The sequence below is a fragment of the Monomorium pharaonis genome, chromosome 2 (assembly GCF_013373865.1).
Source record: "Monomorium pharaonis isolate MP-MQ-018 chromosome 2, ASM1337386v2, whole genome shotgun sequence".
NCBI classification, from domain to species: Eukaryota; Metazoa; Arthropoda; class Insecta; order Hymenoptera; family Formicidae; genus Monomorium; species Monomorium pharaonis.
This window is the reverse complement of record NC_050468.1, coordinates 28,302,404-28,322,130: the sequence shown is the minus strand read 5'-3', so window position 1 is coordinate 28,322,130 and position 19,727 is coordinate 28,302,404. Positions and strand designations below refer to the sequence as shown.

The following is a 19,727-nucleotide window of genomic DNA, read 5'->3' as shown; positions in this document are numbered from 1 at the left end:
AAATCATGCAGCAATAAAATTCGGCGATACAGTTTGTGATATACTCTTTTAAGGGGCGTGTCTGGCATAATTCGAAAATTATTTGTAATAAATTTTAAGAACTATGACGCTTTATTTTTAAAAAATAATTGCATCTCCGAGGAATATTTTCCACTAATTTTATAAAATATTTTTGAGACAAAGATCTCCAGATTAATCAATTTTGTCGAAATAGCTGTTTGATCTTTAAGTGATAAAAAAAGAAAGTTTTGTTCAGAAAAAATGACATTTTTCTAATCGTGGATCAAATTTACTTGTGCCCAAGCAATTCTTCTGTTCTATTTTTTGAACAGTAGAAATTTTTAATACGCGAAATACATCCCTTTATCACTAAGATCAAACAATAACTGAGGCTATTTTTACAAAACATCTTGAAGGACAGCTTCCTTAATAGCTCCCATTAGAGTTTCCTGTGTCTAACGATTTCTAGGTAAAGTTTTATCGAACATGCTCTTATCGAATAAACTGTAGATACAACATATATATCGAGACGACAATCTCTACGTGATTTCTTCAACCCCAGCAATTTCCGTTCATTCCCTGATTAACATATCTGATTGTTCAATAAGCACAAAGATATACGTTGTGGATATTCGCTGCGATGTATATGAACAAGCTAGCGTGTGTCAGCGCTAAAAAAAAGTAGGTTGCTCGGTTGACCACCGGTTGTGACCGCGCGAAGATTAAAAGCTTTTGATGTTTCGTATTTAAATTAACTCGTTATCCAGGATCCTCGAGCGCTACTGTAAAATCGAGCATTCGTAAGACCGATTAAGAGCTTCGTTAGTATGCATTGGTACACCCCGCCGTCTTGTAACGAAACTACCTCGTCTAAGCTCGTTGTGCGAACGAGCGTGACGGACATATTCATGATGCGCGACACCGGGCGATAAACCACAAAAATAGCGACTCTAAATTAAAAATAACAATTTCAACGAGAATTTATTAAAGTTAATGATCACAATGCAAAATACTAAACTAAGATATACCTTCGGATATATACGCAGGAAACAAAAAGCATAGCTATTAATTTAAAGCAAAGTACGGGGTTAATGGTTAAAGGGGTACTCATGTGATCTTATTTGTCATGCATTTATAACCAGTTCCGGTGGACTGAATAAACAAGGGTGATAAGGTTGATAGCTTATCTTTTTACACGAACATATATATATCAAAGATATTCACTCTTTCTTCTAGATTTACTTTCTTGATCTTAGCTAAAAGAATTAATCCTTTAAAATCGATGCTAGATTTATGTTACGAGTTACGAGTCATTATGTTACGAGTACGTAAAGGATTCTATGTCGGAATAAAAATAAGTCACAGGTTATCCAATCTAATTTAACAGTATGTCTGTATTAAATGTTTCGAAGGAGATTAACGATACGCCGTAGATATTCTTACTCATTCCGCGACACAAATTATGCGCGTTCAATAAAGTGGACAAAGAACTATAGCGTGACTTCCGTGTTTCAGGTCAAGACAATATATTTCATCATTATATTATTACGCGACTGGTTATAAAAGCAATCATGTATTTATCGCCAGAACATTACTTTTATCGCGGCGTAAGCGAGATACACAACGAGCCATGTATCTGCTATGGCCAGCTAAAGATTTATCGTAATGACGGCACTCTAAATCTTCGATCGATAGCACGTCTGCAGCATATGCTACCATATCACATCGATTTTTACAGATGATCTAGCTAGCATCTGTCGACAAATCAGCTCGAGAAGAGTAAATATCACAAAATAATAATAATTCATATAAAAAGTATCGAAAACACATCTCAAATATTCATAAATATCGTTTACAATATTTCATTATAGTGCTTGATATGACAATTTTATGTTCTAATATCATTTTAATCTTACCCCACCTCAATCTCACTTAGGCAACTTTGAAATACTGAATAGATTTTAAAAAGATTTATACCCTTCTAAATCAAATTTTTGAATTATTTTAAAAAATTTTAGAATGATAATTTAGAAAATGTTGTGACATACTTAATAATAAAAAAATAATAGAATTAAATAATAATAATGATAATAATAACAATAATAATATAATTATTCATGTTTAAATTCCAATAAAATAACAAGTTTTTAATTGCATTAATTTGACAAATTACAACAAAAATAATATATTAAATTTATATTTATATATTCCGGCAACGGAAAGTCAAATTTAGGAGCAATTTGGAAGTTAGAATTTGGCATAATTTAATTTAATAACATAATTTAATTGTTACCTTGTTTTCATATAAATGATGTATAAGTGTTCGTAATGCTGTATAACTTGTATGGTTCGATCAGATGTACAGAAGTGTGCGCGTGTTCATAAGTGGGTTTGGGTAACTAAAAGCCAAGCGCGTGGGTCGAGTGAGCGAGTGTATCATAGAGAGGGCATTTGAGCGGAAAAACGCAACTAAACACGGGTAATTGGAAGGCGAGGGGAGGTAGATTTCGACTCGGACGGATAGTCGACACCCTTGCTTCGCGCCAGGGACGAATTCATATTTATTATTTCATTTAACTATCGTCATCTCTCTATATATATTTTCTATGCTTTATAATGATATGCGACAAGCTGCAACGTATGTAGTTTTTCTTACAATATAAGATGATACAAAATAAGTACGCTAGTATGTAAAATTTACTTGAAACTATTAAAAAGTCATATAAAATTAATTAAATAATTATGTATAAAAATAAAATGTCGTTGGGTAATTATTATATTTCTAAAAGTTAGCTAACACTGATAAATTTATGTTAAGCGTTTAATGTATACACATATTTTGTAAAGTATTTGGTTAACGCTGCGGGCAATTTTTCTTATGGTGTGTACTGCCCTGCGAAAGCGTTCAAAACTCGAGAAAAACAAGAAAAGAGTTTCATGTCAAACTTTCTCGCATGTTCCAGTTTAACGCGAGAAATGGTAGTCGTCGTTAACGCGTTTTTGATCATTTTTTCTTTAGCGGCGAGAACAGTTTCGTACACATCCATTTCCACGATCCGCCCGAGTAATTAAAAATAATATGATAAATTAAGGAGCGCAAAGTCTTACGGAAAACTATGACTTTGCGCAATTCAAATATTCACGTGAAAATATGAATCTCTTAAATTGCAGATCGTATTTCGTGTTGTTACTCGACAGTATTCGGAATAATAAATTCAACAAAGAGCACCCTTGTTCCTCGAAGAGCGTCCACGTAGGATAATAAAACAGAACGTTTCACGTTACATTGCGGCTGTTTTCAAAACAGAATTCAATCTTTTGAACAGTTGTCATTATCACAAGCATCACGAGCCTTTCGTAATGCTAGACGGTCATAAAAAGTCATCGTCCGATCCTTTCGACCATTTTTTATGCCACACTTGGAAAATACATTTTCTGATTTCATAGCCAAATTATATTTCGTTTAATTAAAATTTCATATCGGTACGCGCAAAGGCACGAGAAGATTAATATTTTAACCAATTAATATTTTATGTATATTATAATAAAACAACACGTACGTTATGTTACACCAGCATATAATTTATATACAAAATATATCAATCGGTACACGCCTCAAAGCTATTTAATTGTAATTTTAAAGCTGTTAAAAAAAAAATAAAAGATTATTTTACAAATGGATTAACAAGTTTAAATTCGTAGAAAACGCATGCGCCTATAATTATTCATTCAAGAGAATCTTGAGGCATGGAAGGGTAAGACAATATAATCGAATTTGTAAACCGGAATCAACGCACTCCCTTATCGTAGCATCGAGGGCTGTTATTCGCGGAGCTCTCCGTATTTGAAGCGAAAGAGAGTGAGACAGAGCGCGAGAAGTGATTTAAGACGGTCTACTCTTCTCCTACCCTCCCGCCTCCGTTTCTGAAGCCTTCACCCTCGCTCCTCAACCCGAGTCCCTCTCTCTATCTCATCCCTCGTGCATGGTCCCCGAAAATAGGCAGCAGGGGGTTGCTTCGCGGCTGCTGTTGGCTTTTCGTTGCGGTTTGTGTGGGGGATGTTTCCTTCCCTTGTGAACATATCCGTACACCCTGCCTTCACCTTCCCCTCATCCCTCTCGCCCGCGTCGTAATTGTCTGTCTCTTTCTCTCGTATAAACCGTAGCATATTACTGGCATGGCAGTACCTTCAGCCCACTCAGCGTAAACCCTTGAAGGTATTTGCTGATTCAAATTAATCACAACCAAGCTGAACCACCTCTTTACGCCTGGTCTCTGCTTCGTGAGCATCAACAAACCCGTCTGTAAGAGCAAACATCCTTAACCTCTCGTTGCTTCATGTCTGTTCGATGCTATATCGTTTTCTAAAAGACTAAAAAAGTAATTTAACAAAATGAATTTAACAAAATTTATAACGTTGTTGCACTTTATTTTTGGTGCTTTGTACTTAAAAAATTAAATTTCTTTTATTAAATATTTAAATTTTCCGTTACAAAAATAATTAATTTTACCGATTCCACAAAGAGATCTGTCTTTTGATTATTTGTTTTTGTTTAACAAACTACAATTATATGTTACGTTTTGCGTGCAAAAATTATCGAGACTTTTAGGTTTCAAGTCCACAACTTTTGCCGACAATACGGCCCCGCAGTGCGATCGTAAACGTTGTCGTCGACCACTATTAAGAATCGATTGAACAAAGACGTGTCGGAATCGTTTCCTTCCAACTCTGTTGCCGACGCCTAAACGAGGGAACGGAAAGATGCCGTGCTCGTCAGAGAGAAATAGGGACGGAGGACGAGCGCAAGAAGGGAGAACGTAAAAAGAACGTTTTTCATCTTCATGACACAGCTACCGGTGGCTTGCTAGATTTTCGTCGCGCTGCAGCGCCCGTTTCCTACGGTTGGAAAGTAGAGAAAGACAAAAAGGAGAAGGCAGAGGGTTGGCGGCGCGGCGGGGGGGTGCGGAGTCCGACGAGAGTGCTCTTTAGAATTAGAGCAGAGCAAGCCACCGCGCCTCTCCTTCACGGTTGCATTCTCTCTCCATCTCAACAGGGTTTCCTCACCCTCCTCCCTCTTCTCTCTTCCTCTGCTCGATGAATCCGCGAGGCATCGCATCACGCAACATTACCCACCGAGCTCCGCGACTTCTAGTTTCCCTCCACCACTCTCCTCCAACCATCATCCCTCTGCACCGCGACGTTCGCCCCCTGTGCCCGCCCACACAAGCCATCCCGCAGCCTCCGTTGGCAGCCCTTGCATCCCGGCCACGCAACATTAAGCCCACTCCTCCGTATTTTCTGTCGAATTCTATGGAGTCTCCCTAAGGTGACTGTTTTTTTTTTTTATTTCTCGAACGTAGAAAATGTTCGACTATATATTAAACGACGAGATCGTGACGACCTCGGCACACAGCTCCGTATAGATCTGCTTCCGATAACGAAAATGAATACCGACCTCGTGACATTGTTTCGAATGCACCTATTTTTACTTTAGAAGAGAAATTACTCAGATGTATAATATATGTTGATACCGAGTTTAAAGACAATCTGATTTCAACGCGAGATTTAATTGAATTATGACGTGATATGATTAAAATTATAATTTTTAACATTTAAAATCACTAATTTATATTTTTGCTAAAAACAAATACTATCGCATGTTTTATATTTCTTAGGTACAGATAGAATATTTGACTATCAATTAAAATTAAAACATGCAATTAGAATTGGAGATCATAAAAAAATCAGTTAAATTCATAAAAAAAACTATTTTAATTAGTTCAAATTTTATTGCTATATTACCTTAAAACTTTTATCACGTCACTTGTTAACAATTTTTATATGATACTATTCTTTTGTCTATAAATAATGGCATTAGACACATAAATAATGAATACATGTTAGTTAAACTAATAAAGTCAATAATATGAGAAACTATATTTTGATACTTTGCAATTTTCCATATTTTGATATTTCCATTTCCCGTTTTATCAGCGGAATATTGTCAGGGCAACGCAAGAGGCGGAGAATGTGGAGAAGTAGAAGCGCGGATGAGGAGTCAGAGGAAGGGTCCCCCTCGGAAGGGTGCCGCTAGGGATGAGAGAGGAGAGAGAAGAGAGCAGCGTGAGGAAACGCGGAGGGTGGGAAAGAGGTCTCGTCTCCCTGTCTCTATTGATCCTCCGAGGAGGAGCCGCGCGCACCTCGTCTTCCATCCCTCCTAGGTCGCAATCTCTCTCCACCACGGGAGAGTGCGAGAAGGGGCGGGGAAGGGAGAGAAAATGAGAATGAGAGATGGGCAGAAAGAGAACCGTCATACACCGGTTGGTTGATACCATTCCGGAAACGCGGCAACAAAATGTAACGTCAGTTCTTCGTATTAAACTCGTAACCCTGTTTGTTCCTTTAAGATCCGAGATGCTTTCAAATTAAATTACTGTAGATGCGTCCATTAAGTATAACAAAGTATAATCGCGCGCGTCCAGATTTTATTTCTTTTTTTATCGCAGGGCGCGTGAATTACATCACTCTGGGAGAAAGTCTAAGACGGAAATATCGTCAACTTTAACTCACGTGTCCGCTGCTGGAGGTTCATGGGTTTTTTTTTTTTTTTTTTTTTCCAAAAGTTTCTACCGGAAACCGCAAGTAGACTTACTTGTGACAAAATCACATTTTAACGCGACACGTAACATTAAAGAAGAAAGGAGCAAATGAGCAAATGCAAGTTTTGCTCTCACGGGAATGTCTATCTGTTCATCTCGTAAAAATAATGTGGCAGTTAAAAAAAAAGATATTGTATCATTTTAATAAAAATATCTTTAACATAAAATATTAACGATAGTAATATCTTTTAAAATAATATTAAATTATATGTTCCTCGATATATAAACTAAATAATTCTTTAGTATCGCTATAGATAATTATGAACCGATTGTTCCAACTTTTTGATAAACTTACCTATCAGATAAATATATGTTTGCCTTTATTTATTTAGAAAAAAAATGAAGATAGACATGCTTACCTGATAAATTTACTAAAAAGTTGGAACAACCGGCTCTATCTTTTCAAAAAGATGTTGTTAAAAAATAATGTTTTCTTTTTCTATGCGCATTTATGCATATGCTTATAATTATTATCATTCACTACACATTGGGTATTTGTCGTGAATGCATTTCTTGCATAGAGATGCCACGGTTACCACTGGCGCGATGTCAATTACTATCTTTTCCCACTCTCTTACTCCTTTTCACCTCCCTATTCTCTTCACGCATAACTCGACCCATCGTTATCTCTGCCGGGGGAACTTCCCATTGGTCGGTGATCTTCCCACTCGTGGCGATGCCTCCCTCGCTCATCAGAGCCGTCCTCCTACGTTCACACGGGTCCCTGTGTGCCGGTTTGACTTCTCGGGATAACTGGTGTGAGTGCGTAGAGACCATCCCGCAACCGTGATTGGATCGAGGGGAGCATCCTTCGTTCCTGGTTGGTCCAGCCACGGTAGCATCTCTGCTCATCTCCGCAGTTGCGCGCGCTGCCACAATAATTCTGGTGTCTGTGCGTCAGCGGGCAACGTTATCCAAAATGGTGGTTTTCTTTGTCTCCAAGAAATACCGCGTTCTCCATTATTTCCATCATATACGGAATGTGACTTAAACGATAAATGGAGAGTAAAATCTATGCAATACTTTAAGAAAATTACATACTAGGACATACTATGACAAGTTTACTATCTTGTGTAGTAACGACTTAAAATATATTCCTCAAATAAATTACAAATAGATTAAAGTACAAATGTACTAAATATACATATATTTATACAATGTACAATGAACATGTATAGTATTCTAATATGAAACACAACAAATTTTGTAATTGTTTTTGCGAGCTTGAAACTACCAAAACCTCATCGCCGAACGAAATCGACATTCTCCTTTAACGTCGTCGGCACCGGGCTCGTCTCCCAGAATAGCAGAAACTGTTAGTCATACATCCTGTCGTACATCGCGCTATAACTGGGCGCCGTGACGGTCTAACGCCATTATGGCAGACACGCTAAAGGAGAAGGGGAGGCAGTAGAGACATCGGGAACAAGAAGGAGAGCACAGAGAGCCGACGAGGAAGAGGATAAAAGAGAAGCGAAGACCGCATCGGCAGAGTGATCGTTGCAGCGGCAGTAACATGGTGCTGCATCTATTCATACACACCGTCGGCTTCGCCAACGTCAACGGCATTGGCAGTGCAGCTTGTACGTATACCCAACGCGGAACATTGACGAGAGAGAAGAGAAAGAGAGACAAGGAAAGGGAGGGAAAGAATGATAAAGGGGATACAGAAGAGAGAGAAAGAGAGAGAAAGAGAGAGAAAGAAAAAGAGAATGGGAGACAGGCTTGGCAACAGTGGCCACTTCTTGGTTCTCCTTCTCTTTTTCTCATTTTCTCTCGTTCGAATCAGTCCTCTGCGAAGGAACTCAAAGCCAGGGCAAAGGAGAAAGAGAGGATGGAGTTGGCGGAGGAGCAAGAGGAGATGCGGTGACATCTACGGGTGCGACCAAGCGAGATGGTATGATAATTGGAAAAAGAGATGGAAGAGAAAGGATCACGAAGAGACGCAGGTGGAGAGAACGGGGAGAACTCTGATGAGGAACAGAGGTAGCAGAGTCCCCTCAGGAGGCAGAGGAGGAGCAGGAGATGGAGGAGGAAGAGGAGGAGGAGGAGGAGGAGGAGGAGGAAGAGGACGTGGAGGCAGAGGGAGGTGGTTACCATGGCTACCAGAAACCGCAGTCGCCGCCACCGACGATGCGAGAGGTGTCACTGACTCCTGGCAAAGCTACCGCGCACCAACACGTACAGCTGTGTGAGCACATACGTAACTTACATATATATATATACACACACACATATATATATATATATATATAGATATGTATATATATGCACATGCAAAACGCACACACACATACACACCCACGCAACACACGCAGCCATGGACAGGTACGCGTGAGGGCGGTGGGCCGCGTTACTACAAACACTCGTACTGCGAGACACTGCCTGCGAAGTACCTTTCCGGTCTATCGCTGCCGCTAAGCCGACACTCCGCTCGTGACGAATTTCGTCTTTTACCCGCTGCCGTTTGATCTCAGGTTCAACATTCAGTCCGAGTCGTTAAAGACGTTGAGGAGAGCAACGCGATTGGGAACAGCTTTGTACAAATATTCTATAGCAACATCGAGGAGTAGAAAACACAATTTGAAAAGGATAGAAGATATTTTAGATATGTTTGTAGAAAAAAAAAGGAAATATGTCTCAAATTATTTCTGTCAGAATTGATTTAATTAATAACTTTGAAAATACAATCCGTTACTATACATATATTATGTTATGTAAAGCTGTTTACATGTAAATTCACTAATATGTAGGTCTTTTGATGATTGAATTGAATAACATGTCAAATCAGTTTAACTTCAATGTATTTAAGTTTGAAATATAATTTAGACTTTGTTACGTTATAATTTACTGTGATTTTAATTCTTTTCTTTCAAGTAACCTATATTAAATATACGTTCTAAATGTTAATTTTAATTTACATATCTCTATTATTCTTTTGCAAAAAGTTATTAAAAATTGCTAGTAATTTTGTCGAAAGAGAAAACGAGATCATCAGTGCGATTTGTCAAGAATACGCGCGACTTACTGTGGGTGGCACTACTCAAAGTGATATTTCTGAGAATTAATGAAAGAGACACGTAAAAGACGTGAGCGAGCGACCACCCACACTTTTCAACAAACATATATTAACGTCAGTTAATATAATTCACAAAATCAGTTTACAATTAATACAAATGAAATTTTTCAAGTCAAGTAATTACAATTTTGTATCACGCTCTGTGCCAACTTAATTCTTTAAAAAATTCCTTAAAACTCATTTTTTTATTAATTATTTGTTATACACATCTTATCTAATTGTTTTCATTTTTATTATTTTTAAAAATACTTCTCTCTCTCTCTCACTCTTTTTCTCTTATATAAAAAAGAAAAAATTTGTTTTATGTTGCAATTTATTACAGAAAGTTTATATTTTTGTTTCTAGGAATTGAATCATTAATGTATGTGCCTTATATAGAACTCATGTAAAATATACATTTCTTTAAAATATGTTAGTTTTACAATTTATCGGACAAGTCGCATTAGTGGACATCAGCATCTTCTCTTCAGGAAGGTCGACGTGACTTAAAAAGACCATTGCAAGCACAAGCGCGGTAGGAAACAAAAGACTCGTCTCTGAACTACGGTCACTCGTTTCATTCCTCCTTTACCCTCTTTTCCTATGGGTTTTCTCTCTTTCTCCTTCTTCATCTTTCTTCCGCGCTCCCTCAGCGGGACGAAAATTAAATTAAGGCTTCCGAAAATAAACTCGGGGACATTCAATTGTTTCTCGCGGGGCTGAAACGACACGCGGCGACGGCGGCGGCTAAGCGACGGTGTGTCGAACATCGTAAAAGATGAGAAACGATCTTAGCAAAATGGCCGACCTCTGGCGATGCCTCCAACACAATCGTACTCAACCTAATGGCGATCGCGGCAAGTAAAGGCAGTTAAGAGAACCGGACGACGTCGTTCGGTGCCAAGGATCCGCACACTCTGTTACAACAGAGAAACGGACCGAGAAGAAAGGAAAAGTGGGAGGAACTGACAGGTGGACCCTTTAACCGATTCCTCTCCAGTTGCAAAATTTCTTCCAAGTCAGTTACAGCCGCCATTTTCTGTTTTTGTAAAAACATTTTTTGTTACCATTGGCTGACGTCGCAATTAGAGTTAACGTAAAAGTGTGTTAAGAATCTTACACGGTTTATATTGATTAGTAATATTAAACCAGTGATGATACTGATAGTATGTATGTATCAATATTTTTAAAATTATTTTTACGATTTCTGCGACTTCGTCATTGTGGAAAACTGTACTGACGAAAATATTAACACGTCTTCTTCACAAAATCATTAACACTGTCAATATCTCTATCACACGATGATATTGAGGCTTGAGAATAAAAAACTTTAGATCACCATCAATATTCTGGTATATTCATCCTAGTTAATTATTCTCCTCTCACTCGACTGTGATCGGTTAATTGCTTATGGCTTATTGTAGACATCTATTATAGATGGACCATTCCACGTCAATCCATCAATATTTAGCACACAATCAATGAAATTGTCAGTATTTATTGGGATACTGATAGTATTATTGATCGTGTAAGGTCGCCATATTAAAGACATTTAACAAATTGTATCTTTTACGAAACAAAACTTTTGCCGCAATCATGAGAATAAGATTAGATAAAATGTTGCTACATCAAGATTTAGATTAAATCAATTTTACTCATGATGTAAACATAGTGAACAAAGATGTATGTAAGTTAAAGATGGTTTCGCGGAAAATGTCATCGATGGCATTTCTAAGTTGAGTTACATTTATTCATTCATTCGTGGCATTACGTTTGTGACGCGAAACGGTCTTATTGTGCGCGCACGGCGCAGGAGGGAACTTATGTAATCTCGTCGACAGGAAAAGGCAGCGAGAAACGAAAAAGGGGATGGCGCTTACGCCACTGCGGCGATGCTCTTTCCACGTCTTCGTCGCTTATCGCGTGTACAGTCCGATTCGCCTCGCGGTCTCCATGGAAACCCGCGGAAAAACCTATCGATTCTCTCTTTGGACTCCTCTGAAAGAGAACTCTTTCAAGAATCCCTCGGTCCCTTTCCGCTCCTCTCTTATCCTTGCCGAATCTCTCTCGTCTTCGCCAAGGAGCTTTTTCCTCTCCCGCAGGCTTACTTGACTCCCGTGCGTTTTTTGCGAGCGGTATAGAAACCAGGAAGAAGCGAAAAGAAAAGAAAAAGGAAGAAGAGGAGGAAGAGCGAGAAGCGGAGCGCGGCAGCGCCGTTAAAAGAGGTTTATTTCGTTAATAAGGCTGGACCTGTGCCGTGCTTATTGAAACAATAAAGAATCACCCTCGCAGGTGGAGCGAGGAAACCCTCAAGATGGCGTCCCTTCCTGGTCACGCCAAGTGGATATGCCAAGAATACGTGCACTGGGTGCAGACTCGGCTGATCAACTCCCGATGGATTTATCGTTGTGATATTGTGGTCCTCCCTTACCTTTCTCTCCCTTGTCTCGATACTCACGTCGTCGTTTCCCACAATCTGCTTCTACAATTTTCAGCTGACGGCCTCCTGCTACGATTAAATCAAAATTGATTATATACATATATATACACACATATATGGATATATATATTAAAGATTATATATATGTGTATATATATGTATATAATATAAGAGAGAAATATAAATATATCTTAAATTTTTCAACAGTAAAAAATATGCACACAATGGAACTTTATCCTACAAATAACAATTGTGCTGTCTAAAATGATTAATGGTATACATTAAAAATCTGGCAAAAATTATAGTAATTTTGAGTAACGTAATGCATAATTGTTTTTATATCTTGCATAAAAGTCGTATGTAAGAAATAAACGAATTAAAAATAATAAATAGACAATTTGCGGATTCGTATTAACTTTGCGATATTCGAGTGCTTCATAGAGAAAAATTTATTGGTTATCGGTTACTCTTATTTCTTGTTTGCAGCAACGATAATTTTATTTCTATACCCACTTCTCTTTTACTCCTTTCATTATACTCATTCAGATTTAAATTATTCAGTATATAATTTTCTAATAAATTAAACACCGTTGTAAAACATTTTTTTACAACAGCTTTTCTATATAAAAATATTTTTCATACATAATTACAAAAATTCGCACTTTCTTCATAAAACTGTATTTAAATCTTATTTACAACCATCCGAATGTACAATCCAAAACTTTATGAAAAATAAAAAGAAAAGCGTTTATCTACAGAATTCCACGTTTTTAATACATCAAAGTTTCGATCATCATTGCTCTCTACAACTGTACTCGTTCATACAATTATTCTAATTTTGACGCTATTTGTTTATGAATTTGGAACAATGGAGCTTTTACGCGGACAAATTATACTTTGGGATACCGCGCGAGATATGCTCAGAGGATGGTGTGTCTGGTTGAGAATCGATAGAGCTCCTGCCGAGACTACCCCGCGAGACACGAATTCCCGGATTCTATGTCGCCACCCCTAAAAACCCCATCTACTGAGCGCACCCCCTCCCCCCCGCTCGAACCACCCCTTCGGTGCTTCTCGAGGCACCGTATTACCTCTGGACGAGAGGACTCCGAGCACGGAAAGAGAGGACGATCGAGAGGAGACGGAGCGAAGGTTATAAAGACTCGAGCGAGTTAAAGCGAGACGGGAGGAGAAACGAGGGCGAGGGGAGGCAGGGCAACAGCAGGGGATGAGAGGAGAGAGAAGGAAAGGGCTGGAGAGCAACGCGAGGGCCGAGCACAATGGACCGCCTCGGAGATTCGGAAATGTCGAGACCCACGACCCTGAATGGGAGACGGATGAGGACCTTGCCCCAGCTGGATCGCAGGACAATGCATCCTGGAAGACGAATGTTAACGCTGGCGATAACGTGGTTTAATGCAGGAATGGATGGTTTCTCGGGTCTCCTGTCAGTACCCGAGCCTCCTATCGTCGCGACTGTCGCTGAACTTCCATTCATTAGGAGTAGTAGTCTCGCTGAGAAAAATTCACTCGTGATGTGACGCGTATGAAGTGATTTGATTGATAACAGAAAATTCTACATTTACGAATGTAGATCAAAAATGCATTAAGTACAACGAAGAGAAAGTTTTAAAGATACTTTTTGAATACAAATATTCATTAATGTTTAAAAAATTGAGCCGCTTCACAATTGTAAATTTTTTTTAACATATATAATAATTTAAAGTACAGATTAAATAATAAGCAATTGTCAAGCGTTCAATAATCGCTCAATAAAGTGGAACTTTCGAGTATCAAAAGTTGAAAATTCGTTTAATGCGAAGACACGTGAGAACGCAATTTGTCGTATAGGGATACCACCCTTATTTGATTTCTTATTTTATCGTCACGGTCGAACGTATTGTGAGTGGTCGTTATTTGGTAATGTGTTTGAATAAGTGTCATCGTTTCGTACAAAAACTGATGATGAGTCTCTACGTGCCTCCTCTATACGGCACGTGTAACAACGTCCAAATATAAACTTATCGAACTCATAATTTACGACACATAATTGCACGTAATGATAGCGTGCCATCAGCCAATGTCGTCTCGTAGTTCTCTAATTCTATCTCCCGTACGGTAAATACGAGGCATGACAATTACACGATCATTATCAACACGGTTATTATTAAATGGTTAATTGTTATCTCAAATTATTTAATTTTAGTTAATTTAACTTTTCGTATCATAGAAAAATTTATACATCAGTTGATTCATTGTCATTCTATATTATCACTATTTTATTATAAAGATAAAAAATATATAAATCGTATAATAAAAAACATTAAAAACTGAATCCAAATTAATGAAACTATTGTCGTTCCAGAATAACCACATGTATATATCCGAAGTTTGCAAAATTAAGTTTACTTGTTATACGAATATTTTCGATCATATGGAACAGGTGATGTTATCCACTTAAATACGCCGGCCACGTACTAAATAATTTCTCCGTACTTTTACACTCTGTCGTGGTCGAAAGTACTTGGGCTTAAGACGTAACTTATATCTGATAGGCTCTAAGTCTTCCGAAATTACCTTCGGCCACTATCGACCCTTAAATTCACGATTCACGATTCGAGGCGCCTCTCGGCAATCTCGGCGCGGGCATACGCCGCGATATTATAGGGCGAAAACGGTAAATGGCTCTAATAATGCGAAATCTCAGCGGCCATAAATACGAGCAGGCGATATCGGGCCGGTGATCTCGGTGGCATGTCCAGTAGGCTGCGTTGCCGTGTCTCACGGTGTTGATACCGGAGTGTGCTCTACACGATACACCCGCGTGAGTACCGCGGGTACTCACGGCAAGTATGTGCACCGCTTATCATACTGCTTGCGAGTGACCAGTATATGGTCTTCCTGCTCTTTATATGATTATATAGCAGTAGCAATGTGTCCGAACGAAACATTACGGATTCAATCGCGCGGTATTAAAAGAAAAATTCAATTCTCAATCTATACCATTTTCAATTACATAAGTTATTATCATGGATATCTGTGTGCAATCAAGAATTTACGGTGAGACGGTTTTATAAAAGACCACTCGTTCGTTTCAAGATTTTATTGAATGTCGTATTGCTAAATACTTCCCATATCATTGTTTGATTTCTGTCAAAAAATTATTTTTTAAATTAGAAAGTATTAACATTTTTATATAAAATTCTATTTATTATTCGTTATAGGATTATTTATGTTGCAAATACAAAAAACGAATACATTAACCAGGCTTGATGGTAGGTAGGCAAAAAGGCGGAAGGAAGGCGTAAGGTAGACACACGACGTGAGACAGGAAGAAGTCGCGTGTTCGTCGCGCGTATAGTCACGCGTAACGCACACGTCTGCGTGAACCTTCGACAAGACGTTATGACGCGTCAGCGTGTAACTATCAGGGGTGGAAAATAACCCCCGCATTCTGCTTGCGTTGCGTTTCCTTGAGACATCACCTACTCCGATGCGAAAACATTTTCTTAAAAAAATTAAAGAAGCAAGAAACTAAATACAAAAGGTTAAAAATATTTGTAAAGACAATTTTAGAAATCAATAATAGACAGCCAGAGACTTTTTAAATACAAGATTAATAAAGAGTATCTAATAATTATAAAAAAGTATTTTCAATAGTCTATTTAAAGACACTCAAAGCGTCAAGATTCTAACAATTTAATGCAATAGCTTGTTCTACAGAAAAATATCAGACGTAATAAAATTAAATATGTAGATAATAAATACATTATTTATAAAAATTTGATTACTAATGCACGTATTATTTATATATATATATATATATATATATATATATATATATATATATATATATACACACACACACACACACACACAATTTCTTTTTTTCGTATAAAAGTTATATATAAAAAAATAGATTCTAAAATTAATCAAACTCTTTGCAGAAATTAGTCCCTTCTTTCTTGAAACAAAGATAACATGGATAGTTCCGTTAACGGATTAAGGCCAGTTAATAACAATTTGCATTAACATCGCAAATCGTATTCAGCCAGGTCGACCTAACGTTAATTTGTCAGTCCGTTTGTTTTGTAAATCGCGTACGCGATGCCATAAATAACGATGTTAAACGCGAGGTTATTTACGAGCGGTTTGCCAATATTCCTCTTCGTGAGGGACAGCCGGGTTCTTGCGTGTCAAGGCAATTCTTTCCGCGACCGTGGTAAAAGTACCTCGTGTACCCACCCGCGTACGTTCTTTTGTGCGCACCCCCTCCTCGCGCGAAGACAATCTCGGCGTCTCCGGCAAGGATGGCGTGTCGCAGTGGACATCACTTGGGGGTTAGGAGGGGCTGTAGCGTGTCCGGTATCTCATCATGGGATCGCAAGAGACATTTCGTCCCCTCTCACTCTTCCCCTCGTCATGAAACCGGCTCAGCTCCCACAAATGACCATCGCCGCGACCAGCAGGTCGCTACGAAGGTTCAACATGAAGTCAACCCCTCCCGCTATCCCCATCAACCCCTCTACCCTCATTTGCCTCTGTATCTTCCAGCCACGTAACGCCACGTTCATGCAGATGGTACGATAAATGGATTCATTATAGCTGGAGAAAAGAGAGAATATTCCCTTAATGTTAACTTTAAATTATTTAGGATAATTCACTGTAATTTGGTTGCAGTTTCTCATAATAACAATACTAAGGGTTGGTATTTAAAATCCGATCTTTTATTCAAGATCGTCTCAAGTACGATCTTGAGAAGTTGTATGGTTATTTCATTAGTTGGGTGGAAGCTTAAAATTGCTTATGACCAGACTTAAAACAATTTTAAACATAAGTTCGAATAAATAAAACCACTCTAATAGGAAAACTAAAAAATGAAAAATTGTCAATCAAGATTTGGACAGCTTATATATTAATAGTATACTATCTAACTTATCCAGCTTTTTGCTAATTCCACTCATCGAGAACACGTCGAGAAAAAAATCACGTTTATATCCAATGAGAATGTACTTTTAGTCACGGATTATGAGACCTTAGACATTAACGTCTAATGTCTTATTACTGAGTTATCAGTTCCAAAGCAGGTCAGTGCAAAAGTCAACAAACTTCAGAAACCCGAAGACATCAAGTTTTTGAGGGGTAACTGAAACAAGAAAAGTGAGAAAACCGAGATGTAAGGAGAAGACTTTAACAAAGGACGCTGGTAGCACGAGATGTTATGTCTGAGAGACCCTCGAGGTTCTCCGGTTCGATTACGTTCCGATACCTAAACAGCATTGACAAACATACTCTGCATGCTCCATTTTGTCAACTGTGTAACCAATACCAAATCGCTCGTAATGCAAAGCAAATTCAATATCGCACCTATATCCCGCGTGACGAAATATGAACATTGATTCAGCGCGCTCCGCCCTGACGCCTTCTGTTTGACGGCTTTTTTTCTTTTCATATAACTTGTATGCATAAATATTACATCAAAATTGTCATATCAATATTAAACAATTCTTTTTTTTTAAGATTCTATACATATAATATAAAAATAAAATTGTAAAAAAATATTGCCAGCCTAATTATGTAACATATTGTTCTATATCAGTAAAGCATTTCATACATAAAAAATACTACAACATTATAAAACACGTTCATTATATTTAAAATACATAAAATAATTATTATATATAAAATACGAAGAGTTATACAAAGCAAAACTGACGATAAGTGACATCTATTAGATGTGATGAGTATTAATCAGTCATTCACCAAGTTCAATTGTATAATCAATTTTGTAATAAAATTTATTAATTATATGTCAATTTCCCTATTAATTTATTTTATCTTATTTTATGTACATAAAACTTCATAAGTAAAAATAAAACAACGAATACTGTAATTAAAAAACTTACAAAATCAAAATTTTTGTCGATATATTATCCGCGTTGTTAAAATTTTGTTAAAACAATATTATACTAAATATAAAACTGGAGACAAATTTGAAATAATTGTTCTCCAAACAAGACACAATTATATATTTCATCAATTGATTAATTCATTTAAAATAGATTATTAATTGCTAATCATCTTTTTTTAAGATTTGTTATTATGAATTATATCAGCATATGTTATATATTGCGATACTTCTATGTATTCTTTTATTAAACTTCATTTTAAAGCGTCTCTACGCGCCTCTATAAAATACAGATATTAAATTGCATAACCAATGCTTTTAAAATTCATTGATAATATCTACAATTTTCAGACTCTTCTCCATGCTATAAGGTAGATTAAATAGACAAAAACAAAAAATCAACCCAATGCTTTTGTATATTTCCATCTTTGATGTTCCATCTTTTTGAATTACTTACAGAAATTATCTCTGCAGCATTTTTATAAATATTGATTATATCTCTGTGTCCATAATTTTATGTAGACTTAAAAATAAAGCACATAGCTTAAATTACGACCGTTTATGCATTTAAATTTCTCTCTGATATGATATTATTGAATTTTTACAGATATATATACTGTATTTCAATTAGGATAAAGATAAAAATTAAATGTTTCTCACTTACAGACACTGATGCGCAACAATAAATTAGTTAAAACTGCATGCAATCTGTAACATACAAATATGTACAAAATAAAATTGTGCCCAAATTAAGCAAGCAACATTTCAAAAGATAATTACAACTTATATAGATTTTTTATTTTTTAATCGAAAAACTTAAATTATATTTACAAAATTCTTTTTAAAGGCATAAATTGTCATTAAATTTGATATAAATATATTAAAAAATTAATTTTCTTCCATAAATAACCTAAGAAAGCTTTAACAAATGTTACACCGATACCTCGATTTATGCGGAAAATCCGTTCCACGAAATTTCTTTTGTGAGGTTAATTTTTAAAATAAGATTTTAGAATAAGATAACGAACAAGTTAAACCGTGATTAAAGTTAATCTATATTGATAGAAACGGACCGTAGCCGCTCTCAAGTTTCCTTCCGTCGAAACTCCTCGAATTCACAGGACACACTCATGACTCAGCTGTTCGGAGTCGCTCAGTCGATCGAGAAAATCGCTACGGTAACGGAAGACGGGCGCAGCTGCGAACTGATCTACCGACGTGGCGCGTCGCCTGAAGTTGCCGCTTATCGCCATCTCGCAGCGAAGCCAACAGTCGCTCGCGCCCGACAGTCAACTGCATACAGTGATGCCAACGCGATGCGGGGCCAATTGCAGAACGTACGCGGTGTCGCGTCGTAAACAACGGTTTCGTATTGGCGAACGTTTTCTTCCCCGAATTTGACGTGGACTCGGCCGACGGTAGTGCATGACCGTTGTTCCTCGTGACCCCACTGACCGCCGGAAGTGAGCGCCGAGGTTGTCGCGGCCGCGCGGGACACTTGCTCCGCGTTATTTCCGCTGGAGCCCTGTCAAGTAGTGCGTGTCAGTGCGCGAGTTGGCAAGCATTGGTCGCCCGAGTATAGTAGGGCTGCCATTTTCCGTGTGTTGTACGGTGATAAGGAGCGAGCGAGAGAGATAGAGCGCGTGAGGGGGGGGAAAGCGA

The 19,727-nt window shown here is 37.7% G+C and overlaps 1 protein-coding gene and 1 long non-coding RNA gene across 3 annotated transcripts; one reads left to right on the top strand and one right to left on the bottom strand.

Annotated features, from left to right (window-relative positions):
• Positions 1 to 8,175: 8,175 nt before the first annotated feature.
• LOC105836707 (NAD-dependent protein deacetylase HST1) lies at positions 8,176 to 9,232 on the top strand. The gene is made up of 4 exons (XM_012680928.1): positions 8,176 to 8,242; positions 8,449 to 8,556; positions 8,644 to 8,840; positions 9,137 to 9,232. The coding sequence occupies exons 1-4, from the start codon at positions 8,176 to 8,178 to the stop codon at positions 9,230 to 9,232; spliced, it is 468 nt and encodes a 155-aa protein (XP_012536382.1).
• An 848-nt stretch (positions 9,233 to 10,080) lies between these two features.
• LOC114255475 lies at positions 10,081 to 19,686 on the bottom strand. 2 transcript variants are annotated; one of them, XR_004962197.1, is made up of 3 exons: positions 19,009 to 19,686; positions 18,730 to 18,773; positions 10,081 to 12,226 (listed from the first exon to the last, which is right to left on the bottom strand). It is a non-coding gene; the product is annotated as an uncharacterized LOC114255475 (long non-coding RNA). The 2 variants fall into 2 exon arrangements; XR_003626726.2 differs by having other exon boundaries at positions 19,139 to 19,686.
• Between the last annotated feature and the right edge of the window lie 41 nt (positions 19,687 to 19,727).

Coding starts and splice junctions, on each gene's coding strand:
- LOC105836707 (XM_012680928.1), top strand. CDS start 8,176: ATGGTGCTGCATCTATTCATACACACCGTCGGCTTCGCCAACGTCAAC. Junction 8,243..8,448: donor CGGCATTGGCAGTGCAGCTT/GTACGTATACCC, acceptor CGTTCGAATCAG/TCCTCTGCGAAGGAACTCAA. Junction 8,841..9,136: donor AAGCTACCGCGCACCAACAC/GTACAGCTGTGT, acceptor GTTTGATCTCAG/GTTCAACATTCAGTCCGAGT.